This window comes from Acartia tonsa, chromosome 7 (genome assembly GCF_053477335.1).
Source record: "Acartia tonsa isolate MP-2025a chromosome 7, ASM5347733v1, whole genome shotgun sequence".
In the NCBI taxonomy this organism is placed as follows: domain Eukaryota; kingdom Metazoa; phylum Arthropoda; class Copepoda; order Calanoida; family Acartiidae; genus Acartia; species Acartia tonsa.
This window is the reverse complement of record NC_137266.1, coordinates 43,228,900-43,256,820: the sequence shown is the minus strand read 5'-3', so window position 1 is coordinate 43,256,820 and position 27,921 is coordinate 43,228,900. Positions and strand designations below refer to the sequence as shown.

The window sequence follows — 27,921 nt, the reverse complement described above, 5'->3', positions numbered from 1 at the left end:
ACCCACCCTACATGATAGCAGTTATTATAAATAAATCAATTATTTAATTCCTAAAAGAAACTACATTTCTGATGTATAAACCTTTACCATAGAGTAGCTGCATAAATAAGTACTCAAATTTTGTAATGTATTATTTTACATAATTTTTACATATTTTGACTGAATGTATAATATTTGTTTTGTCTATAAAATTTTGTTTTTTTATTATTTATTGTAATAGTTATTGTTTAGTTCTTTATTTAATTTATATGATTTGAAAAATTTAAATCCATTTTATAACTTATTAGATGACTTCTAAGAAGGTAGGGTGGTTTGGTTATTGAATATACAACACTTTATTCCCCCAATTAACTAGTTACCAAAAGCAATTTTTTGCACATTTTCAAAAGGAAAAATATTATTCATCTTTAACCAGGGAGGGAGTGGACATTGGACTGGAAATTATACTTGTCTCAAAAGTTTTACAAAGAATATCATTGATGGCTTTTATTAAATCTTGTCCAAACTTTTCCACCATTAAGTGTTGTAGCTAAATTATCGTTAAACCCTTTCTTTCATTAGTCCCTTTTTTGAAAAATGTTATTTAAAAAATCTCTCAAATCCCTTTACTAAGAATGTAAAATTTTATTAGAAGATTTTTTAACAATTTAATTAATAATCTTGTAATTTATTGTTAAATATTTAACATAGACTGATAGAATATTAATAAATCCATTAATAATTCACCCCATAATGTTTAGAAATAATATTTCAGATTTAGTTGAAAATGTCTAAAAGAAAGATAGGAGAGTTAGACCTAGAGGAGGATTCCAAGCTTAAAGGTATTTAGAATAAATTTGTTTTTCTCTTGCTGAATTAGATTATGTTGAATCTTTAAATGCAAACTTATTATATTCTAATAAAGGGTCCTACCCCAAACGTAAGAGTCCCAAACGTCAGAGTGGACAAACGCAAGAGTCCCAAACGCAAGAGTCCCAAACGTCAGAGTGGGACAAACGTCAGAGTGGGACAAACGTCAGAGTGGACATTGCTTAAGTAAAACATCAGAGTCTATGCTATTTTAATTATATGACAAAAAATAGACAGTTAGGCCCCCTAGCCTGCCTAGCCGCGGGCGCTCGGCCCCCTAGCCTATAACCTAACCTAACCTAATCACAAAGAAAATGACTCTGGCTGCAGCACTCAGCACCCTGGCCTACCTAGCCGCAGCGCTCGGCCCCCTAGCCTGCCTAGCCGCGGGCGCTCGGCCCCCTAGCCTATAACCTAACCTAACCTAATCATAAAGAAAATGACTCTGGCTGCAGCACTCAGCACCCTGGCCTACCTAGCCGCAGCGCTTTAATGATTATAAAATCGAGACTCATACGTTTTACTTATAAAATGTCCACTCTGACGTTTGTCCCAAAAATCCTGCGTTTGTCCACTCTGACGTTTGTCCCACTCTGACGTTTGGGACTCTTGCGTTTGTCCACTCTGATGTTTTTCCACTCTGACGTTTGGGACTCTTACGTTTGTCGTGGAACCTAATAAAGTTGTTCTTAGGTTTGTCTCAAATTATTCAAATTTATTTGTTAGATGGTGGGGGTAGATTTAATAAAGGGATGATTCCTACAAAAAGAAGGGATTATTTATTTAACACATACCCAATCCCTATAATAACGTAACAGGATATTTGTCTGTCTGTACCGATGGATCTCACTAACCGCTGAATCGATAGAGGTTCTCCTTTACAGTGCAGCTTCTCAAACGTACCCTAGGGGCTTAGCTGTCAATATCTCTATTTGTGTCATGGAAGATTGGGTTAAATGACTAATCTATTGAATATCTTTCTTGTCAGAGATGTAAAGGCAATGGCCAATAAATTGATGTACATCCCCAATAATGATTAACAAAATTACCCATGCTTTAGATTACAATTGGTATTAATATTAATAACTATTGGTGGTTGAAACGTTTAAACACTCGACTACACAAACCAACCAATCAAAATTCAATGAAAGTTGTGCCAACTAATAAGAAAACGTTAATATATAACTTATGGGACTAATGTAATATACACTTATACAGCCTAATGTCTCCTCCCTCCCTGCTTTCATTTAGCTGTGGTATGTTTTTTATTAAGTACGCAAATATGCATTATACTTGGGGGGGATAAAGGGATAAGAATATGGACGATACATTAATATACAATACATCCCCGATTTGAGATAAACATAATTTTCCTTTTTGTAGATTAAAATTATTGGTAGAAAAGTTTGTGACCAACGAATAAAAGATCATCATAGCAGGGATCTAAAGGGATAAGACAAGTGCCAATAAATTGATATACATCTCCAATGATGATACTAAAAACTATCTTTAGATTACAATTAGTGGTTGAATTGTTTTGAACACTCAACTGAATGAATCAACCATTGAAAATTCGATAAATGTCCCCAAAATTTTTAAATCGACGAATTAGAAAAAGTTATTATAAAACTTTGGGGACTAGAGTAATAAACATCCCAATGTCCCCTCTCTCCCTGTCATCATAGACTTATGAAAATGTAGTTACTTGTATAACATGCATCCCAATGTCCTCTCCCTCCCTGAATATATACAATACAACATAATTAAGGAAATATCCATACTTATCTTAATTAGCCCCCCCCCCCCCCTCGACTCCCTTTCTTAATATTGAGTATGTCTAAGCATTTCTATAACCTTTTTTAAATATAAAATAGGGATAAGACACTAGAGGATAAATTAATCTTCCCTTAATTATTAATAGCTCAAAACCTGTCCTGGGCTAATATAAACCTTTCCTAAAATTATAGACTGAAGATAATCGGTCCATTTTTTACCAAGATCTTATTGAACATGTATTTAGTTAGTTTAGTTCAATCATTATAGGTATTATTACTTGGATGTTGCACCAGATTTTCCTATACTTTGATAAAGTAATGCTCGCAGTTGGCTAAAATTACGATACCCCTCAATCACCCACTTTACCCCATTCCATATCCTCTTTTTGGATAAACTAATAATTTAGGAGAGCCATTTCTTTCAAGCCAGCTTATACCATTAACGAAATTAATTCGGAAGAAAATCACGAAACCTATACGTGGTTTTCAGCTGTCGTTGGGGGGCACCACATAGTAAAATTGACGACCTCTCCATTTACCCCCCAAATATTATTTTAGATTTATTAGATTGGTTAAACCTTATACCTGCGTTCAAGCGGCTAGCAAGATCTTTTGCAACGGACATACAGAAAGACATCCAGTTATTTACTTTGAATGTATATCATTTAAGGGCAATGAGGGGGGGGGGGTAATGGTACATTTTCTGTATTAGGAAAACTGCAAGTACATAAAGAATATGCGGAAAAGAAATTATGCATTTTATTAGATTCCTTATAATCAATAGGTATAACTATACACCAGGGTTTCGGATCCGGATCCGCAAGGATCCGCATATTTTCGAGTCCAAGGATCCGGATCCGGATCCTTGGACTCAAAACAATGCAGAAAAAAGGGAAAAATCTACCTAAATTTATATACAATCTCAGACATTCTCTTGATGAGAGCCAATCTTTAAGGTTTAGGGTCAGACTTGAAAATTAAAAGTATTTTTGACTTCAAATTAAAGAATAAATATTTTTGAAAGGTTTGGTGATTTTATTTTTATTGTCAAGGATCCGGAACTGGATCCGGTAGGATCCGGATCCGGATCCGCACTGACCAAATTTTGAGGATCCGGATCCGCAAAAAATCAATGCGGATTCGAAACCCTGCTATACACATTAGAGCATACATAATACATATACACGTTTTTAGTAGAGCAGCTACTCTATAACTAGGGCATATCGAGTGTCTGTGAGACCGATACTCTCAACAAAAATACGATTTCTAAAAGCAAAGCTTTTCTATAATTATGGTTGGTTCGTCCTTACGTTGATTGATTAGCCTCCAGAGCTACATCTCGTCAGTACAATGTTGAGGTTGGTCAGATTTTCATGTACTCAAATTAAGTAATACTCGCAGCTGGCTACAATAACGAAATCCCCACCCATCCCCTTTACCCCCTCCTCTCCTACTGGATGAACTTACTGATCAATAATTGAGGTCCATATTATTATTAGCAAGCAAAATTGACGATAATTTTTCCCCTGTCTATTTATCCACGTACATCATATATCCATTATTATTTTAGATGAGGACAAAGTGAAAGCTACTGGTAGAGAGATGCAGGGCCAGGGGGATGATAAGCACACAATTGACTCAGATGATGAGGTAAGTGTGCCGAGCATTACTGACCAACCATTGGACTCTTTGATTGCACAACTCTTGTCTGAAAGCTTTTGACCAATTAAATACCTCTACTTTTTTTTATTATTACGTGTTTTGTATCAGATTGAGCAGTAGAAACCTTCAATTATATCGAACCCTTGCAACTACCAGCTGTGTAAAATTAGAAACACAGCCATATTTTTAAGGAAAAGGGAAAGAAAACAGTATAAGTATTAAACAATAAGACATTCTGACTAACTTACCGTTGAGCCTTAAAAAAAAGTCATTTCTAAAATGGTGGTTTTCCTCGAAAGTGCTTAAAAACATAACCCTACAAATGTTTTAAATATGAAAATATTTTTTCGTTCTTTTTTTTATTAGGACAGGGTATCACCTCAAGGTTACAGGACCTGCAGGGGTTATGCAAAGGATTTCCACCCCCTTATCTTTAATTTATTTTTTTTAAATGGGTTGGGTTTCAGTGCACGTTAGGCACTTTGAGCTGAAGTTCTAAAAATGTTGTTCAAAAATCTTAAAATTCATCTACTTTTTATTTTTACAGGAAGAGGAAAGAGAAAGAGAGAAGAAATTTGAAAGATTAAAAGATGATGATATAGAAGGTTAGTTTTTTCACAACATTGTTATACCCTACTCCTTCCACCATGCAATAAGAAATAAAAAAGACCTCGAAATGATAATTTTCTAACAGGATATAGTCCACTTAAACGTAAGCAAGAATTTCACAAAATTTTGCACACAGATTTGAAACGCGATTATTTCCTTTATTTGAAGTTTTGGTTAATAACATTTTCATAATATTTATTTATCGCATCTATTATAAACATTTTTTTCTGAGGATATTATAATGCAAAATATAATATTAAAACCATGCAGTTTGATAGCACCAAAGAGAATTGATAAAACCAGGGTTGGCATAAAAAAAAACAAGTAAAACACCCAAGTTGGGTTTTATTGGGTTTTTTAACTCAAAAAAAAACACAAAAAAACCGGGTTTTTTTTTAAATGTACCTTTTGTCGATAATGTTAACTCTATTTTGACTCATAAGGAGTACTATTTTCGGGTATAGTCCTTTCCACGACATCCCTCCATAAGGAGCGATTCTTCGTATTTTTCACAGTAGCTTTTCTCCTATTTCTAGCCCCTGCGGGGGGCTCTAACCCTGCGGGGCCAATTACCTAACCCTGTGGGGCAATCACCTAACACAATATAACCTAACCTAACCTAAAATAACCTATAAAAAGCCATTTTAAAAATACGACTAATCGCTCCTTATGGAGGGATGTCGTGGAAAGGACTATACCCCTATTTTCAAACAAATAAGGGGGGGGGGAAGTTTTGACACATTTGCGTAAACAGGGAGCATAGGCTTTATCTTTGGACTGAGAGGATAGGTTATTAGGGATAATATCATTCTTATATGATGAATTTTCCCAAGTTTTAAGATTTTTTGGATAGGCCTCCAGGTTCCGGAGCTCCAGGCCTCCAGGTCCTCTCTGTACAGGTAAAAATTAAAAAAATAAATTTTTTTTTTAAGAGTTAGAAGTCAACCTATGAAACAAAATATGCATATTTTTGAATGTTATTCACATATTTAAAGAAAAAAATGCAAATTTTGTTTCATAAGTTGACTTCTAACTCTTCAAAAAAAATTTTTTTTTTTCATTTTTACCTGTACAGAGAGGACCTGGAGGCCTGGAGCTCCGGAACCTGGAGGCCTATCCAAAAAATCTTGAAACTTGGGAAAATTCATCATATAAGAATGATTTTATCCCTAATAAGTAATAACCTATCCTCTCAGTCCAAAGATAAAGCCTATGCTCCCTGTTTACGCAAATGTGTCAAAACTTCCCCCCCCCCCCCCCCCTTGATATTATAAAAGCATTTTATTTTAATTATTATATAACTGCATTTTAACTGCTTATTCTTATATATAAGTAACGGAATGTCTGTCCCTATGTACCAAAATAACTCCCTAACCACTGAACCGATATGGTTCTCAATTACAATTAGCTTCTCACGGGTCCGTTGAAGATTTTTAACTACTTTTGGGGGGGAGGGGCAGATTTCTCTTAGGAGATTTGTGGTGCCCTCCCCCAAAATAGGAATAAACCTTCCCTGGACCTTTGAAAAGCTACCCTGTACAGGAGAACCATACCGATTCAGCGGTTAGCGAGATCCTATGGTACAGACAAACATCCTGTTACTTTATAAAAATGATTTAACCTTATATCTTAAAATTCCCAGGTATTAATCACTAGAAAACAATAAAACCCAAAAAAACGGACTTTATTAATAAAACCCAATGGGTTGGGTTATTTTTAAAAAACCGGGTTTTTTCCAACCCTGGATAAAACTGTTTTAATTTTATGATTTTATTTTGATATTCCTTGGAAATTGTCTGTAATATGATGCTATACTACATAATTTTTAGTATGGTAGAGAACTGATCCCAATACAGCGGATATTAATCTGTTTCGAAGCCATGCTGGAAACACTTTCTTTTAGTTACCTAGTTAATTCCCTGTCAGTAATTTACTCCTTTAATTATTCAGGACAAGAGGATGACACAATGAACTTTGATGGAGACATCAAAATAACTCCCTTCAATCTCAAAGAAGAACAGGGAAGATGCGATTCGGAATTTTTAACAGCGAGGCTTTTCTATAATAAAGATTTCATCCTAATACACATCTTCTCTATAACTGTCTTTGTCCGTCTGTTTACAAATTGCAATTGTGATCTTAATATTTTGAATGTCTATTAAAATGAAAAATTCAATCAGTTCAGTAGTTATTAAAATCTTATTTTTTATATCATCATTGAGGATGTACACCAATTTATCAGCCACTGTCTTATCCCTTTATATCCCTGTCTAAAACAAGAACGAATCGCATGAATGGTAGGAGGAGGGAAGCTTCAGTGCGGACGGTAACTTTGTGTGGAACGACAAGAAGGAGGAGATCAAAGATGCGTGGCTGGATGACATTGATTGGGTCAAGGTAGGACATTGTATTTCCGAGATCTTAATGGGCAGCTAATTAAAAAAATTCTCTCTATTTTATTGTTCTAATAGGATAGGACTGTAAATAAATTAATTTTTATTGTACATTGTACAATGTACATCCCTAATATTGATTAAATAAGTGCTCGAGTACTTTGTGTTAAAGCACCGAATTTTCTTAGGATTACCAATAACACTTCATGATGATCTTCATTCAGTGTTTCGGAGCCAGATCCGGGAGCAGCAACATTTTTGTTGGAGCCGGAGCCGTATTTTTCGTTAAAAACGGCTCCGGCTCCATATAAGCTAAAAATGATTTTTTAAAGTAATATTATAAATTGGCAACGGTCTATTTCCATATAATAAACTGAAAAACCCTTGTTACTTAACAAATAGACACACATCCTTCTACTTTTATATAGCTTTAATCAAATAAAAGCAAAATATTTTATATTATTTATTTTATTTGATCAAATTCAATAATCAACAAAAGTTGATATATTAATTTTAAGGTAGAAGCCGGAGCTGGAGCTGGAGCCGGAGCCGCATCAAAATTATACGGCTCCGACACCCTGTATACTTCATTGTTCAGTTCTCATAGGTTTCCCTAACTCTGTATATTTATATCTGTACATATGTATGTAACTAAACTTAACCCGTAACCGTTGCTCAACTCGAAGACTATCTATTCGTCGTCGTGAGGTGATAGGTTCGAATCTCGGCTTAACAACGCGTCATAACTAAAGACGTTAAAATTGGTTTCCACTGCTGCTATGACAGGTGCGCGACATTAATAGTTAACAGTATGGGGGAATGCCTTGGCCCAAAACTCATTGGCTTAACGCATTATCATGTACAGTTAGGACTTTCAGACAATGTTCGTGTAATCAAAGAGTTGGTTGTCTATTAGGCCTTACACTGCAACTCATACACAGAGTATGTTCAAGGTGGCGTGGCGAGGACGTGTACCCGAAGCGTTCATCGTGTTTGTAACTTCAGGTGAAGGAGAAAACTGCCAAAGAGATCCAGAAGCAGGAGGAGATGGATGAGAAAGAGGAGGAGGACCAGGACAAGTACAATGAAATTCAGACCTACAGGTAGGGTAGTTGGCAGGGATATTAAAGGATAAGGCGATAAAATAAATTATCGCTTAATTGGTTAAAATTATTGGTTGTAGATTTTGAACACTACATATTTTTAACAATTCTATTGAATCAACATTTGAAAAAGTACCTAAAATTTGTGCTTCTCGAGACTTACAGAACTGATTCTAATCTTATATTTGTACATTTAAATCCTTGGAAAGCTGTTAATAATACGATGCGATACATAAATATTATCCATAAAATGTGTCAACTATAAATATTTTAATTTATTAGGCTAAATCTTTTTATTTAAAGGGAAATCTTGAAAGTATTGAAGCCCAAAGAGAGTGTGGCCAAAGCCCTGCGGCGGCTCGGCGGCAACAAGAAGCCTTTGTCCGCCTCTGAACGGTGGAAACGAAAAAAGGAACGTTCATACATTTGTGTCATAATTTTTTAAGCACATCTGCTATACTATTTTTTTCTAAATAAATATGTTAATTGTTGGTTCTAGGTACTAAATTTGTTGATAGATTTTTTTGATGCGCTACTAGTGGACAAAATAGTCGTTGTTTTCATTAGCTATAGTCCTCATTTTTTGTCGAAATTGTATGAACAGCTGTTAAAAAAAAGGCGGGAATTACCGAAGACCCTGCGGAGAAAGAGGCGAAGGAGGCGATGCTGAAATTGACGGGAATGGCGGATAGTATTCTTACACGGTCCGGTAATATGGAGGTAGGTTTCTTTGTCTCTCTCTCTACTATTGGCTTCGCCCAAAGACTTTACACTCCAAAGGCTTGGTCCCAAAATGGAGGGGGGGGGGGGGGGGGAGTTTTGTAAGTCTCTATCCCTTACAATGAATAAAGCAATATCAGCTTTTAACATTAAATATCCTAATATTTCCTCATTTATTTTGAATGAGGGGTGTTTCTCCATCAACGAAAAAAAGCTTAAAATCACCACAGTACTATCAGTAGGTTTACCCCCCCCCCCCCCCCCCCCAATAAATGTGTCAGTCTGCTGCTACTATTATTATGTGACATAACTACAACAATGTGAACTTGGAACCCAACTTTTGAACTTTAATAAACCAGATATCGCAGTGTTTTTGCAAAATTGTGTGTAAATATGAAAAGCTTTTCTAAGTTTTTTTTGGTGGGGGGGGGGGGGGGGGGGCAGTATTTTCCAGGAGTGATTTTTTCGAGGAGCTTGGCGGTGCCCTCCACCAAAATAGTTATAAAGGGGGGGGGGGGGGCGAAAGTGACACTTTTTGTAACCAAAACTAAAAGTCAACAAAGGAACTCAACTAAAAAAAAGAGTTACAGGTCTGAGATTTTGCATGGCAGTTGCATTATAGGGGTACAATATGGAACTGTGAAGAAACGGCGGCGCAACCGCCGAAAACCGCCGTTTCCCGCAAATTTTTTTTTGCCTTTTCTCGGCAGTTTTCGGCGGTTTTGCCGCCGTTTTTTCACAGTTCCATATTTTACCCCTATAATGCAACTGCCATGCAAAATGTCAGACCTGTATCTCTTTTTTTAGTTGAGTTCCTTTGACTTTTAGTTTTGGTTTCAAAAAGTGTCACTTTCGCCCCCCCCCCCTTTTCCCTTTATGTTTATGAAGCTTCAATATAAAGGAGAACGTCTGGTCCACTATTTTCAATGATGATAGAAAAAGTTTACGGCTAGGTTTAATGCTATTTTCATTGATTTAAGTACTCAGTACAATTGAATAAAATGTAGGAGGCTTAATAGATTTATTTCTAATTGTCCCAGTAATCAGAATCATTTGAAAAAAAAACAAGTATTGTTTATAAAATCATGTACCTAATCACTGTGGGCTACAATTGAATCAAGACAAAAGTAAGTGCCGAGCCCTGGGACCTATGTAGGGTGAAAATAGACATCAATCCTTGATGATTCCAGGTGGAGACAAAATATTTCAGCGGGGTCTTTTGGTTTTTTTTCAATTTTAAGTTCTGAAAAAAAATTGAAAAAAATATGAAAATCTTTAATAAAAAACAAACAAAAAATAATTTTCAATATTTTTTTTCACAAAAAGATTCAAACAACTTATATAAATACTATAAGCTTTAAAAAAATCACAATTTTCAAATTTAGACTTTCAATAAAAAGATTTGTAGAAAAAACCTAACAACAAATTCTAACATATTTCTGATCAACATAGCAATAAAACATCTTTTGCAAAATCTTTATCATCAAAAATAAATAGCACTTACTAAAGACTTTTTTTCATTTAAACTTATACTTTTCACATTAATTAACTTTAAAGATTGAATTTTTTAAAAAGAAAGGTTGCGTGATTTTTTTATTCATAATTAATTGCCTAATTTCGAGATTCAGATAAAAAACTTTACTACTTTATATTAATTGATAATCTACTAGCAGCGGCTACGCCTCTAGAGGCATATGAGGCCATTGGGTTGGGGGGGAAGTCAAACCCCCCTTACAATTACAGTTTTTTTTTAATGAAAAAGTTAAAAACATTTATTTTTGAGAGTTAATTCTCTTGGGATAGTGATGGTACCCTTCCCCAAAATAGTAATAAACCTTACCAGGACATATAAGAAGCTACCATGTAAAGGAGAACCATATTGGTTCAGTGGTTAGTGAGATCCCTTGGTGCACAAAGACTCACATAGAACCTGTTACTTTATTATAAAGATACATATATACACAGAAACTCTACAATCAGAGTATGTCTGTTTGTTCATCCGTCTGTATAAAAACAATACAGAATATATTTTTTTTGCTAAAGCGGCTACGCCCTTAGAGGCCTTTAGGGGCACTTAAGAGGGAAAGAAGGGGTTTAATTCTACAGCTATATTTTTATTTTAGGCTTAAAAAGGAAAAGTTTTGTTTGTGTGTTGTGGTCCTTTTTTAAGGGGCGATTTCTCTTCTCTTTCTCAAAAAAAGTTATGAACCTTCCAAGGACCAATGAGAAGCTACATAGTAAAGTAAAAAAAGAACCATATTAGTTCTTAAGCATCAGAAATATGGACAAACAGACATCAATCTATTTTGTATCATAAATAGTGCTTTAAAGCAGTGAGAGAAATATGATCTGGAAAAAAAAATTTTCCTATCGTTTAAAAGTTATATCCCTGTATAAAAAAGATAGGATGTCTGTGTGTTTTTTCTGTCTGTGCCTAAAGTTCTTGCTAACCGCTGGACCAATTTAGTTCTTCTTTATTGACCTATCTTTTAGACTGATAGGATCAACATATTAAGGAGTAGTTTAGTGTCTATTAATCCTTATATAAAAGTAACAGTTTCTGTGTCTGTCTGTTTGTGTGTGTGTGTGAGGGTGTCTGTCGGTACCGAAGATTCTTTGTAACCGCTTAACTGATATAGTTCTCCTTTTGGTTCCAGCTTTTCATGGTCCTGAGAAGTTTTGAGTTTAGAAAAAAATGAGTTCCTACCCAACATTTAAAAAAAAAAAATTTTCTTTTACATACTATAACTGAAAGTAGGGGAGGGGTCAACTTCCCCCCACTTATCAAGGGCCCCTAGATGCCTCTAGGGGCAAAACCGCTAGTGATAAAATAATTTTTATCTTGAATTTTGATTAAATTGTTCTTTTTCCATTTGATAAAATATAATTGTAATTATCAACCTCAAAGAATATCCAGAATTAGGTAATTGGATTTAACAAGGGAAAAAGACAACATCCATAATTAGTGAAGCTGTTAAGTTTAAAAGAATACAAATAAAGAAAATAGCAAGTGTAATATACAGATGCAAAGATATATTAATCAGAGCGAGATGGGACAATGGACTGTTTATTACACTAGTCCCCATAGTTTAATATAGCAATTTGTTATTCGTTGCCTTAACTACTTAGGGGACTTGTTGCGATTTTTGTTTGGTTGGTTCATTAAATTAAGTGCCCAACATTTCAACCATTAACTGAAACATACAGAAGGGTTATCCATGTATCATATTTGGGAATGTAAATCAATTTAGCGGTCATTGTCTTATCCCTTTAGATCCCTGAATAGTAATTAACAATGATCAATGGTTCTTTTTTTTCTATGTAGCTTCTCATTGGTTCTTGGAAGTTTTATAACTTTTTTTGGGAGGGTACCTCCACCATCCTAGGAGAAATCAACCCCTAAAAAAGGACCCCATTTCACACACAAAAAATAACTTTTTCTTTTTAAGTCTAAAATAAAAATCTAGTTGTAGAATTCAACCACTTCTTCCCCTCTCAAGTGCCACTAAAGGCCTCTAGGGGCGTAGCCGCTAGTACCAAATAAATATATTCTGTAATATTTTTATACAGACGGATGAACAAACAGACATACTCTGATTATAGAGTTTCTGTGTATATATGTATCTTTATAATAAAGTAACAGGTTCTATGTGAGTCTTTGTGCACCAAGGGATCTCACTAACCACTGAACCAATATGGTTCTCCTTTACATGGTAGCTTCTTATATGTCCTGGTAAGGTTTATTACTATTTTGGGGAAGGGTACCATCACTATCCCAAGAGAATTAACTCTCAAAAATAAATGTTTTTAACTTTTTCATTAAAAAAACTGTAATTGTAAGGGGGGGTTCGTCTTCCCCCCCAACCTAAGGGCCTCATATGCCTCTAGAGGCGTAGCCGCTGCTAGTAGAGTATCCCATGATATAAAGCAGTAAAGTTTTTTATCTGAATCTCAAAATTAGGCAATTAATTATGAATAAAAAAATCACGCAACCTTTCTTTTTAAAAAATCAATCTTTAAAGTTAATTAATGTGAAAAGTATAAGTTTAAATGAAAAAAAGTCTTTAGTAAGTGCTATTTATTTTTGATGATAAAGATTTTGCAAAAGATGTTTTATTGCTATGTTGATCAGAAATATGTTAGAATTTGTTGTTAGGTTTTTTCTACAAATCTTTTTATTGAAAGTCTAAATTTGAAAATTGTGATTTTTTTAAAGCTTATAGTATTTATATAAGTTGTTTGTATCTTTTTGTGAAAAAAAATATTGAAAAATATTTTTTGTTTGTTTTTTATTAAAGATTTTCATATTTTTTTCAATTTTTTTTCACAACTTAAAATTGAAAAAAAAACAAAAGACCCCGCTGAAATATTTTGTCTCCACCTGGAATCATCAAGGATTGATGTCTATTTTCACCCTACATAGGTCCCAGGGCTCGGCACTTACTTTTGTCTTGATTCAATTGTAGCCCACAGTGTAATAGTTACAGGAATTATCGTGCATTGTTTTAGAGCTGTCCATTACGGTTAGTTATACTGGTCCATATATACTAGACCTTATGCTTTTGAAAATTAGTGGTTTGGTATAAACGTAGCATTCTCTAAATTTTCTTTCCAATTTTAATTGTTTTGACATCCTCAAAATTAATTTTGGACGAAAGTGAAAATTGGCAGAATCTTACATTTTCTTTGGCCCTCCCCTCCTCTCCTTAATTTGGAATGAATAAAAAATAAGGGGTGAGGGATTCGTTTATCGTTATTTTTTTTTATTACATAAGGTCATTTTAGGTTAGGTTAAATTGGGTGTTAGTTCCTCCCGCAGGTATATGCCCGTAGTGTTAGGTCCCCACGCAGTAATTAGGCTTAGGAAAAAATATACCCCCTACCTTATTAAAAAAAATAGGGTAGTGGTATCAGTGCTCTACCGACGCTATGTGTTAAAGCACCTTCTAATAAATGTTAGATACCAGTAAGGAAGTATAAAACAGACACGGATTGGTGGAAAGATTGATTTATTCTCAGTTGTCCTTTCTCTGAGGGTAATTTAAAATTAGAGCAACTAGCAAAGGCTCGTCATATTTGATGCAGATTTAATACCCAGGGAGAGATGGGACATTGGGCTGTTTATTACACTAGTCCCCAAAGCTTTAATGTTTTCTTATTCGTTGACTTAACAACATTGGGACTTTGGATTTGATTTTGATTGGTTAGTTCATTAAGATGAGTGTCCTAAGGTTTTAAACCCACTTATTGTAAACTTTAAAAGGGGTAATTTTTTGGGTATCATCATTTTGGATATAAATGAATTTATCGGCCATTGTCTTATCCCTTTAGATCCCTGTTTAATATCACTATAAATATTTTTTTTGGGGGTACTATAAAATTAACTTCAATTAACCAATCCCTAGATTCTTGAGATTGCCTTGTTTTGTGCATATTGTGTTCTTGTTAAGTTTATTGGTAGTTCAGGAAATTTTTAACAGTGAAAAAAAAGGATATCAACTTCCATAAATACATTTAAGTTATTAGGGTAAACGAACAGTAAGAGTTTTTAGCAGCGTTTCGGAGCCGTTTAATTTTGATGCTGCTCCGGCTCCGGCTCCTACCTTAAAATTAATATATCAATTTTTGTTCATTATTGAATTTGATAAAATAAAATAAATAATATAAAATATTTTGCTTTTATTTGATTAAAGCTATATAAAAGTATAAGGATGTGTGTCTATTTGTTAAGTAATTTGTTCAGTTTATTATATGGAAATAGACCGTTGCCAAATTATAATATTACTTTAAAAAATCATTTTTAGCTAATCTTAAGCCAGGGCCGTTTTTAACGAAAATACGGCTCCGGCTCCACCAAAAATGTTGCTGCTCCCGGCTCCGAAACGCTGGTTTTTAGAGGCGCCTTTACTCTATAATTGACTTTGTTTGTCAGTTAGTCCGCCAGTCGGCCCGTAACGCTATTGGGGAAATGAGATTTTCTCAGCTGCTATTCAAAATTGCCGGCTGAAGTTTATTGTAAAGTTTCCTTGAAGTTTTGTTTGAAAAGTTTGACACTATAAGTTCGATTCAACCAAACAAGATTTTATAAAAAGTACCCAAAGTTTTTAAGCATACTAAGGAGATGATTTAAACAGCAGTGTCTAATATCATTAAGACTTCCCTAGTCCCTGGGTTTATCAGGGGGGTAGGAGACATTTGACTGTAGCTTACACTGGTACCCAAAGTTCTATAACCAGATAATCTTATTTGTTGCCAAAAAAAAACTTATTTTTACTCTAATTGAATTATGACTATTAGATTCCTAACATTCACCCCATAATTTTAATCTACTAAAGGGATGATTTTATTGTATTGGGGATGTATATTAATTTATCGTCCATTGTCTTATCCCTTAAGATCCCTGTGGTTTATTTACCTTTGTCAAATCCAGACCAACTTTATTTCTGCATTGTAATACAACTTACCATCATCAGGGAGATTTAGGGATAAGACAATAGATGAACAAGGAGGGGGGGGGAAGTTCTGACACATTTGCGTAAACCTGGTGTATAGGCTTTATCTTTGGACTGAGAGGATAGGTTATTAAGGATAAAATCATTCTTATATGATGAATTTCCCCCAGATTTAAGATTTTTTTGGATAGGCCTCCAGGTTCCGGAGCTCCAGGCCTCCAGGTGAACTCTGTACAGGTAAAAATGAAAAAAAAAATTTTTTTAAAGAGATAGATGTCAGCTTATGAGACAAAATATGTATGTTTTTTCTTCAAATATGTGAATAACAATCAAAAAGAAGCATATTTTGTTTTATAAGTTAACCTCTAACTCTTCAAAAAAAAATCTTATTTTTAATTTTTACCTGTACAGAGACCACCTGGAGGCCTGATGCTCCGGAACCTGGAGGCCTGTCCAAAAAATCTTAAATCTGGGGGAAATTCATCATTTAAAAATGATTTTATCCCTAATAACCTATCTTCTCAGTCCAAAGATAAAGCCTATACACCAAGTTTAATACTACTTTTGTTAGCCCCGGTCTTTTGCTTGTCAAAACTGGACTAAATCACTTTTCATTTACTATCTGCGGATAGATGTGTATATTACGATATAATGAATAACTATTAGTATAGGATTGAGAATCAATGGGTGTTATCATCTTTGTTAAAAATCAATTTTTGCCTAGGTTTATGATGAGACATTTGAGTCAATAACATTCAGAATAGAAGCGGAAGACAAGTAAGTCATATATATAGTAGCGCCGCTACTCTATATTCTTATTTATCCTTTATTTGACTGAGTACGCCGTACGTCCATAATTCAATAAGTCACATATCCTTTATAAAAGGATCTGTCTGTGTATGTCTGTACCGAAAAATTTCGATAACCATTGGACCGAAGTGGTCCTCTTTTACAATGTAGCTTCTCATAGGTCCTGGGAAGGTTTATAACTATTTGCGGGGAGGGTATCACCACCCTCCCAACAGAAATTGCCTCTAGAAACCCCCACTACTTAAAAATTTAAAAGTTTTTTTTCTCTTGAACTAAAATTTAAAATGGGGGGGGGGGGTCGACCCGAACAAATTAACGAAAGAATAAAGTCAGAAAACGTTCGACCTCCAATTTGTTACATTCTCAACAGGTCATAGGGATCTAAAAAGTCAGACTCCTACCTTAAACAGCAATAAATCATATCATCCCTGTTCAACAATATCACTATAATTGAGCTACAGACTGTCTTGGGGGGGGGGGGGGAGTAATTCATTCTTTTAATGTTCGTTTGTCTATCCAAACTGTTATGTCATTTTGTCATCCTTGTTTCTTCAAATTGTTTAATATTTCTCAACTTATGGACATAAGGGGGGGGGAAGTTTTGCCACTTTCACGTAATCCGTGATTATTAGGCTAGGTATTGATGTGAGACTATAGGTTATTTGGGATAAAAGTTTACTTTTGGGTAGTACTTCACGTATATTTAATCATTTTTTGGATAGGTCTCCAGGTTCAGGTGCTGCAGGCTGGAAGGTGGTTTCTGGACAGGTAAAAAAAAATTAAAATTTTTGTTTGAAGAGTTAGAGATCAAATTATTAAACAAAATATGCATCTTTATGGATATTATTGAAATATCAGAAGAAAAAATTAAAATTGGCCTCCAGGTTCAAGCGCTGCAGGCCTCCAGGTCCACTCTAGACAGGTAAAAAAACAAGTTTTTTATTTGAAGAGTTAGAGGTCAACTTATAAAACAGAATATGCATCTTTTTTGATATTATTGACATATTTTGAAGAAAAAATGAAAATCGGCCTCCAGGTTCAAGTGCTGCAGGCCTCCAGGTCCACTCTTGACAGGTTAAAAAACAAGTTTTTTATTTGAAGAGTTAGAGGTCAACTTATAAAACAGAATATGCATCTTTTTTGATATTATTGACATATTTTGAAGAAAAAATTTAAATCAGCCCCCAGGTTCAGGTGCTGCAGGCCTCCAGGTCCACTCTGGACAGGTAAAAAATCAAATTTTTTATTTGAAGAGTTAGAGGACAACTTACAAAACAGAATATGCATCTTTTTTGATGTTTTTGACATTTGAAGAAAAAATTAAAATCGGTCTCCAGGTTCAGGTGCTGCAGACCTCCAGGTCCACTCTGGACAGGTAAAAAAATAAACTTTTTATTTAAAGAAATAGAGGTCAACTTATAAAACAGAATATGCATCTTTTTTTGTATTATTGACATTTTTGAAGAAAAAATTAAAATCGGCCTCCAGGTTCAGGTGCTGCAAGCCTCCAGGTCAACTCAGGACGGGTAAAAAAATAAAAAAATTATTTGAAGAGTTAGAGGTCATCTTATAAAACAGAATATGCATTTTTTTGTTATTATTGACATATTTGAAGAAAAAATTAAAATTGGCCTCCAGGTTCACGTGCTGCAGGCCTCCAGGTGCACTCTGGGCAGGTAAAACAATCAAATTTTTTATTGGAAGAGTTAGAGGTCAGTTTTTAAAACAACATTAGCATCTTTTTAGATGTCACATGTATATTTGAAGAAAAAAAATATAATTGGCGTCCAGGTTCAGGTGCTGCAGGCTTCCAGGTGAACTTTAGAGACTATTTTCAGGTATATTTCCTATTTATTAGATTTCCCTCTACTTTTTTTTCTATTCTATATTTATTTAAACCTGGTAGTTATCATATTCATTGAAACTTTTTGATGGATCCCAGTGACCGCTGTTGGCCATTGGCCAAGTAAATATCCAGGTAATTTTTGAATTTAGAGAAAAGGTATGTATTAAAAAAATGGTTAAAATAAGATAATATAGTAAAATTAATCATTTAAGGCTTCAAAATGTGTGTCCAGACAGGCTCCAGGTCCTTTAATTTCACTATATTATTATATTTTAAGTTTTAAACTTATTCTATTTCGAAATCTTTCTTCTAAATTCCAAAATAACCATTTGAGATATTCACCTGGCCGGCAACAACCAGCGTTCACCAGGAGCCAGGTAAAAGTGTCACTGTCCATATAAAAAAGTAAAAATGTATGATACCTACCTACCATGTTTTAAAACAGGAAAAAAAGCAAAAATACCTGAAAATGAAAGCTTGCAGCACCTAAACTTGAAGGCCGATTTTAATTTTATCTTCAAGTATATTTATTATATCCAAAACAATGCATATTGTGTTTTTTAAGTTGACCTGTAACTTTCCAGATAAAAAGACTTAATTTATACCTGTCCAGAGTGGACCTGGAGGCCTGCAGGATCTGAACATGGAGTCCAATTTTAATTTTTTCTTCAAATATGTCAATAATATAAAAAAAGAAGCATATTCTGTTTTATAAGTTGACCTCTAACTCTTCAAATCAAATTTTTTTATATTTCACCTTTCAAGAGTAGACCTAGAGGCCTACAGCACCTGAACCTTTAGGCCGATTTTAATTTTTTCTTCAAATATGTCAATAACATCAAAAAAGATGCATATTCTGTTTTTTAAGTTTTCCTCTAACTCTTTAAATAAAAAATTTTATTTTTTACATGTCCAGAGTGGACCTAGAGGTCTGCAGCACCTGAACCTGGAGACCGATTTTAATTTTTTCTTCAAATATGTCAAAAACATCAAAAAAGATGCATATTCTGTTTTGTAAGTTGTCCTCTAACTCTTCAAATAAAAAATTTGATTTTTTACCTGTCCAGAGTGGACCTGGAGGCCTGCAGCACCTGAACCTGGGGCCTGATTTAAATTTTTTCTTCAAAAATGTCAATAATACAAAAAAAGATGCATATTCTGTTTTATAAGTTGACCTCTAACTCTTTAAATAAAAAAATTTATTTTTTTACCTGTCCAGAGTGGACGTGGAGGCCAGCAGCACCTGAACCTGGAGGCCGATTTTAATGTTTTCTTCAAATATGTCAATAATATCAAAAAATATGCATATTCTGTTTTATAAGTTGACCTCTAACTCTTCAAATAAAAAACTTGGTTTTTTTGCCTGTCCAGAGTGGACCTGGAGGCCTGCAGCACCTGAACCTGGAGGCCGATTTTAATTTTTTCTTCAAATATGTCAATAATATCAAAAAATATGCATATTCTGATTTATAAGTTGACCTCTAACTCTTCAAATAAAAAACTTGTTTTTTAACCTGTCAAGAGTGGACCTGGAGGCCTGCAGCACTTGAACCTTGAGGCCGATTTTAATTTTTTCTTCAAAAATGTCAATAATATAAAAAAATATGCATATTCTGTTTTATAAGTTGACCTCTAACTCTTCAAATAAAAAATTTGATTTTTACCTGTCCAGAGTTGACCTGGAGGCCTGCAGCACCTGAACCTGGAGGCCGATTTTAATTTTTTCTTCTTATATGTCAATTATATCCATAAAGATGCATATTTTGTTTAATAATTTGATCTCTAACTCTTCAAACAAAAATTTTAAATTTTTTTTACCTGTCCAGAAACCACCTTCCAGCCTGCAGCACCTGAACCTGGAGACCTATCCAAAAAATGATTAAATATACGTGAAGTACTACCCAAAAGTAAACTTTTATCCCAAATAACCTATAGTCTCACATCAATACCTAGCCTAATAATCACGGATTACGCGAAAGTGGCAAAACTTCCCCCCCCCTTGTTCTTAAAGTATTAGTATAGTAAGTGTAACACTAACAAATATTATTCAAAAACAAATCCACCTTGACTTATTTTTTCCTTATAATATACTATTCGTGTATTTTTTTATATTTTTTTCAGACAAATAAACAAAAATACGAAACTTTTTCATGTATTAAAAAAAGAGAGGAATTATTAAATGTGATGTTTTAAAGATATATATGTACTTCAATCAAAAGTTTTAATTTAATCAGACCGCGCTTTCACAACTTCAGAAAATAAAACATTCGTTGAAGTTTACGTATCATAAATACTACGCTATACAGGGTGCTAAACATAAATCCGGACTTTTTCTGGTTTCTAAACAAATGAACAGGGGAAGCAAATTAGGTATTAATATGACTATTAGATTATTCAAACAATCGCATCCTGGCATGCTGTGCCCGCCAGGATGGAGATATTTAAGAAATGCCAACTCTCAGTTATGTGTCATATCCATTAAAAAAGTCACTCTATCTTACGCATATAGTAAAGGAGATAGAAAAAAATTTAGAGGGCGTTGAACACCTTTTTTAAGTTTAACGTATATTTTTGCAGAGAACAAGGATGTATAATTAAATTGTTTTCCGTTGCTATCAGAAAATCGACAAATGCAGTTATATTTGAATGACCCCAACAATCCTCTTATTTAGGAAGAACAGCAAGAAGACGGAGATACCAGAAAATGTGGATGATGATGATGCTCTGGACATGTTTGGAGGTAGGACAGACAGACATTTTTACTAGTGTTGCGGAGCCAGGAGCCGTGGAGCCGCCATATTTTGCTGGAGCCGGAGCCGTAATTTTCGTTAAAAACGGCTCCGGCTCCGGACTAGATTAATAAAGAGATTTTTTATAAATTATAATTTGGTAACTCTGTTTTGTCATGTGCAAATGCCCTTTTTAAGTTTTTCAACTCCATTTTTATCAAAAATTGAACTTTTAAAACCTTCAAAAAGTCAAAGATAAAAAATATTTTTTTATGGGGGGAAAAAATATGTCGATTTTTTCTTGATTTTAGGTCGGAGCCGGAGCCTTATTTCTAGACCTGGCTCCGCATTAAAAATAAACGGCTCCGCCACGCTGATTTTAACAGACACACTTCTATATAGATAGACAAACATCAGACAGAAAAGAAAATTGATGAACAGATATTACTTTAAACGGATACCTATTTACAGATAATTGCAGATAGACAGGCTGATAGACAGACAGATGGATTGACAATTGATAGACAATATAGACAGACAGATAGATATACAAAATATAGACAGAGAAATTGACAATATAGACAGATACATATACAGTAGATATGACAGATAGATAGACAATTAGATTGACAGACCGAAAGATATGTAGACTGACAGACAGATATATAGACAGACAGACAGATACATAGACATACAGATAAATAGACAGCAGACAAATAGACAGACAGACAGATGGAGAGACTTATAGACAGACCAGATAGACAGACAGAAAAACAGACACATAGAAAGATAAACAAAAGATAGACAGGCAGATAGATAGACAGATAGACAAACCGACAGATAGACAAACAGACAGATAAGACAACTGACAGATAGATAAAACTATAAAATCTTAACATAAAATGATTTCTAGATAGTTTTGATGAGAAACCTAAGAGTGGAACCTCAAATGGTAATGGTAGTACAGAAACAGAACCATCAACCAGTCATACCAATGGGGCTAACGGGGCCTCAAAATCGGAGGTAAGGTTTTCATAGGAAGACCTAACCATTTGTCAATTGATATTGACTCAGGTTAATAATTCATTGGCCAAGCTTTTTATATTGTTTGGGCCTGGTAGTTCAAGTTATTTTTGTGTGGGGGGGGGGGGGATAATCACCTCCTTACCCCCCCCCCCCCCTTCTCACGAACTTCCCCACTAGAAATAGAATTTTAAATTAAAGATTTGAGAATAAAAAGTGGTAAAATGATAAGTTTGCGATATTTTTTTCATAGTTTCTATCCATAAGAACTCAAACATCATGTATCACAAAAGATTTTTTAAAAAACTGTTGGTAGACTCAATTAACAGTAAGGTATACCCTAATCTTTAAAGAGTATAAACTTTATAAACATTACTAGAAAATTTTAGTTTTTAGTATAATATTGTTCTTTTTGATATATGTTTTATTTTTCCCAATAAATTTATTTTTGAAATGGGAATTTCAAGCGAGGACATCCAAGCTTTTTTATTTTCCCCTATGATGATACACGAAATTATCTTTTCTGTAAAATACAAATAATAGTTGAAACGTTTGGACACTGAATTTAATGAACCAACCAATTAATAAAATTCGATTAAAGTCCCCATAGTTGTTGAGCCAACGAATAAGAAAACATTATTTAAAAACTTTGGGAATTAGTGTAATATCCCCTCCCTCTCTGGTAGTGTGTACTTGATATACCGCCCCGCGGCGCTCCTATAAAACTAGATATCATAATCATATTCACCCTTAATGCTTCAAATATCCGCTCTGCCTGTCTGAAGAAAGATAATTTAGCGTAATGGTTTATTTGGGCGGTTTCTCTCAAAGTGCCTAGGCGAACACATAACCCCCCTCTTCCGCCCAATTTTGGAATCCCGAATCCGTCAAAAAAAATAAGAATCCGGAATCCGCGGAGAATCTGTTTTATGTTTTGGCGGATTCTTGTAAGAATCTGAATCCGGTCCAAAAATTAAACGTATTGCCAACCCTAGTTTTACCTTAGCTAATATAAAATTGGATAAGGGTAGTCCCACAGGGCTACGGCCTCCTGCAGGGGTTAGGTATATAGAAAAAAGTGTTCTAAAAAATTGTTTTAATTTATTTTAAAAATATGGGGGGGGGGGGGTTATGTACTTGCTGTGAATTTTCATGGAAATCACCGTATATATTAAAAATGAAATAAAGCTTTTTTATAGGTCTTAATAACAAGTACGATAACGTCTATGGCAGCAAATCTTAATAATTACAGTCGGACAAACGAACATTTTCACTTATAGAGTGTCGAAACTAATTTAATTTAGAATTCTGTATGAAAAGTAAAAGTACATTCTTAATATTGCTTGAATACAGGATGCATAGATAGTAAGAATATGATTGCGTTTAAAGACTTGATTTAAGAGATGCTTTGCCTAAACATTCTAGGAGTCATCACTGAAAAAAGCTGAAAATCAGATTATGTAATTTTGAAAATTACAAAACAACATTTACATCACAACCGTCCAAAAGGTTTTTTATTCTCAAGCTTAAGATTTCAAGAACTTCTGAACCGATTGAGTTCTCCATTAAAGCGTCCGGGATGGTTTTAGACTATTTTAATTTTAGAATTAAACTTTTGAAGGGTTTAAACTTGTTTTCAGAATCCTTCATCCTGCCCAAATGGGCATCTAGATGCTAGTGGCGCATCTGCTAGTATTATATGATTTTTTGAGCAATATTATTTTATTTAGACCAGTGAACCTGCAATAAGATTGGACGATGAAGTTATGTGGGAGTTTAAATGGACAAAAGACGAAGGTAAGATAGGTAGATAGATAAATGTAGAGGTGGATAGATAGATAGATAGATAGATAGATAGATAGATAGATAGATAGATAGATAGATAGATAGATAGATAGATAGATAGATAGATAGATAGATAGATAGATAGATAGATAGATAGATAGATAGATAGATAGATAGATAGATAGATAGATAGACAGATAGACAGATAGACAGATAGACAGATAGACAGATAGACAGATAGACAGATAGACAGATAGACAGATAGACAGATAGACAGATAGACAGATAGACAGATAGACAGATAGACAGATAGACAGATAGACAGATAGACAGATAGACAGATAGACAGATAGACAGATAGACAGATAGACAGATAGACAGATAGACAGATAGACAGATAGACAGATAGACAGATAGACAGATAGACAGATAGACAGATAGACAGATAGACAGATAGACAGATAGACAGATAGACAGATAGACAGATAGACAGATAGACAGATAGACAGATAGACAAATAGACAAATAGACAGATAGACAGATAGACAGATAGACAGATAGACAGATAGACAGATAGATAGTAAAATGGAGGTGATTGGATAGATAGAAAGAGGTATAAATATATGAAATGATAAATAGATAGATTGATGAAGGTATACAGATCGGTAGTTCAAATGGATAAAGAAGATGAGATAGAAAGATAAATTAGAGGATAGATAGATAGATAGATAGAGGTAAGTAAAGATTTATAGATAGATAATTGGAGGTTTAGATAGATAGATATAGTTGTGGAAGATAAAAAGAGAAACGGAGATATTTTGTTAGATAAAAGTTGGTAAATCGATAGATGATCAAAAGTATATAGATAGATAAAATTAGATAGATATTAAGTTTACAATTGATACTGTTTTTTTATTCAACAATATAAAATTTTAAATATGGCATGATCATGATATTTGTAAAAATACACTTGAATTTAAATATCAAAATATTTGTTTGCTTTTCCCACAGAAAGGATTAGAAAAAATATACAAATATATTTTACTTTTTAAAAGCGAAGCTTTACCATAATTAGGTTCGGTCCGTCTGTACGTCCGGAACGGATAGCTTTTTCGTTAATTTAGGCATGTTAGAATTGTACTATCGATTTAAAACTTTGCCTTAAAAAGCGTAGGAACTCTTTTTTTTTTACTTTTTTAACAACTAATTTTTATGTGATTGGATTATCTGACTGATCTGGTTTTTTTTAATACTGATTTCTATGACAACAAAGTACAATGTTATAAGCGATGCATCTCTGTAATCATGTCCTAAAAATGTAAGTATGTCCTTAAACATTATCCTGTTTGTAAGCAGTTATTCAACAAAAGGGGGGGGGGGGAATGTGGTGACTCGTGCCACGACATACCAGCAATTTTATTTTGGATGCTACTCCCTTAGTTTTAGAGATAATTGGTTAAAATCTTTTGGGCTGGGTCACTAATTACCCCAAGTTTTGGTATCTTTCAAAAAAAAAAACGGCGGCGGGACTGCCGCTCCCGCCGTTCACCGCCATTTTCCGCCGCCGCCAAAAAAAAATTTTATTGCATTTCTCGCCGTCATTTTTTTCAAATTCTCGTTTATCAAGATGTATCTTAAATTCAGTGTTTCTCTTGTGCTTTTAAAGATATTGAAATAAAATCTTTTTAGGTAGGTCAGTATAAAATATTTGAATTTAAAAAAGCTGCGGTACCGCTGCTCCCGCCGTTTACCGCTATTTTCCGCCGCCGCCGCCAAAAAAAATTTGCATTTCTCGCCGAATTAGGCAATTTAGAATCATTTGAGACCATGTTATTTTTTTCAAAAATTTTTCCTCTTATAATTAACCCTGCGGGGGACTTTTGGAATCATTTGAAACCATGTTATTTTTTTCAAAAATTTTTTACCTTATATTTAACCCCGCCGTCCACCGCCGTTTGGCTTGTAAAGGGATACATTTTTGAAAAAAATAGCATGGTCTCAAATGGTTCCAAATTGCCTAATTCGGCGAGAAATGCAAAAAAAATTTATTTGGCGGCGGCGGAAAAAGGCGGGAGCGGCTCCGAAACGCTGATTGTAAGAAAACACCTAGTCCAAATGTCTTTGATATTAGTTATGTGCACATTTTGGTTATAGAATGAATTTTCTTTTGATTTTAGTTCTTTTAACAATTTCTATCCCATTTCTACCCTCTAACAATTGCAAATTGATTTTTATTCTATTTAATTCTTTGTGTTTGATTGTGTCTTGTAACTTTTTATATTTTATTTATTAAAATTAAATATTTAAAAATTTTATTTTTCTGTATAAATCATCGCATTTATGAAAGTTTGCGGTTTTATTTTAAAAAAAAATTTAATGCAAAAAGGGGACATTGGGATGTTTATTTCACTAGTTGCTAAAATCTTATGAAAAATGTTTTCTTATTCTTTGGCTTAACAACCTTTGGGACTTTTAATGAATTTTGATTGGTTGGTTCATTTGGTTAAGTGTCCAAACGTTTCAACCACTATTTGTTATCTATCGAAGGGTTAATATTGTATATCATCATTGGGGATGTACATGAATTTATCGGCCATTGTCTTATTCCTCTAGATTATTGGAATTATTTGTATCTCTGTGGGGCTCCACAAACCTTATATAACCTAACCTTTACTTAATTTTAGATGCCGAGATGCAAGGACCTTTCTCAAGCACTAAGATGTTGGAGTGGGCGGAGTCAGGATACTTCAAGGAGGGGGTGTGGTGTAGGTGAGTTGGAAAGACGGACGGACAGACAGATGAACAGATCAATGAACATGCAGATAGATCGACAAATAGATAGAAGGATAAGTGGAAGAAGTTGAGATACTTCACAGTTGGGGCGTGGTGCAGACAGACAGACAAACGAACGGACGAATAGATAAGATAAGTATGTGGATGCAGTCGAAATTTATTAAGGATGGGTTGTGGTGTTAGAGACTTAGACAGACAGACAAACGGACGGACGAACGGGTAGACCGTTTAAAAAAAAGATAGATAGATATGTAGGTGGAGTAGGGATACTTCAAGGATGGGGTGTGGTGTAGGGTGAGTTGCACAGACGGATAGATAGATAAGTGGGCGGAGTCAGGATACTTCAAGGAGGGGGTGTGGTGTAGGTGAGTTGAACAGATGGATATATTGATATGTGGGTGGAGTCGGGATACTTGAAGGAGGGGGTGACGTATTTATGTTAGACAGACAGATAGACAAACGAAAGGACAGACAAACAGATAAGACATATAGTAGATAGATATGTGGGTAGAGTATGGACGAAAAGTTAATAGCTAGGTATTAAATATATAGATTGATGGATAGATTTAAGAACAAAAAAGGATTTAATAATTTATTTTTTTGCTTTTCAGGAAAGCAGGGACCAGTGCAGACTTCTCAAGTTCAAAAAGAATTGATTTTGATCTTTATACATAACTTTTCATCTAGTATTATATATTGATTATTTTTATATTTCATTATTCGCAAATTAAATGTTTAAATAAAAGAAAGTAATAAATAGTAGAATAGGACGTACGGCTTTGAATCAATTCTAGCGGAATCAAACAGGTTATTGAAACCGTTGTTGAAAAAAGCCTCAAATGACTCATCAAATACTGAAACCCCTTCCCCTTATTTTTTAAATTAGATAGAAATAGTACACTTACCTATTTTAGATGGGTGGGGGGGCGGATTGTGCTCGACTAGGAACTTTGAGGGGAAAGCTTCATATGTATCTTGTATAATTTTATACAAACTTTGGGTACTTTAATAATAACTTTAATTGTGTCGTACAAACATTACCTAAGTATTCAAATTTTTCCACAACTAATGAAGGGGTTATCTTATGAATCGTAATTGGGGTGAGTAAATCAATTTATCGTCCATTGTCTTATCTCTTAAGATATCTGTAAAATCCATATAAAGACACATAGCTAGTTACTTAATGAATTAATATTTAATTCTTTAACAGTCCTGTTTTTCTATTCTTTCTCATTCATAAAATCTTATATTTTTTAAAAATCCATTTTGTGAAATTTAAAGTTTTTCTATCGTAAAAATGATATAAATTATGTATTATTTTGTAAAAGCGTGAATATGTTATGAATAAAATATTATCTGTTTTTAACTTCAA

At 34.1% G+C, this 27,921-nt stretch overlaps 1 protein-coding gene across 1 annotated transcript; it reads left to right on the top strand.

Annotated features, from left to right (window-relative positions):
* Nucleotides 1–84: 84 nt before the first annotated feature.
* Nucleotides 85–27,921, top strand: holn1 (CD2 antigen cytoplasmic tail-binding protein 2 homolog holn1). The gene is made up of 14 exons (XM_080166367.1): nt 85–821; nt 4,195–4,274; nt 4,834–4,891; nt 6,846–6,917; nt 7,198–7,292; nt 8,294–8,391; nt 8,695–8,804; nt 9,011–9,111; nt 16,288–16,340; nt 20,892–20,959; nt 21,862–21,971; nt 23,702–23,768; nt 26,441–26,525; nt 27,161–27,921. Exons 1-14 carry the CDS (start codon nt 767–769, stop codon nt 27,222–27,224), a joined length of 1,116 nt encoding a protein of 371 aa, XP_080022493.1. The 5' UTR covers nt 85–766; the 3' UTR covers nt 27,225–27,921.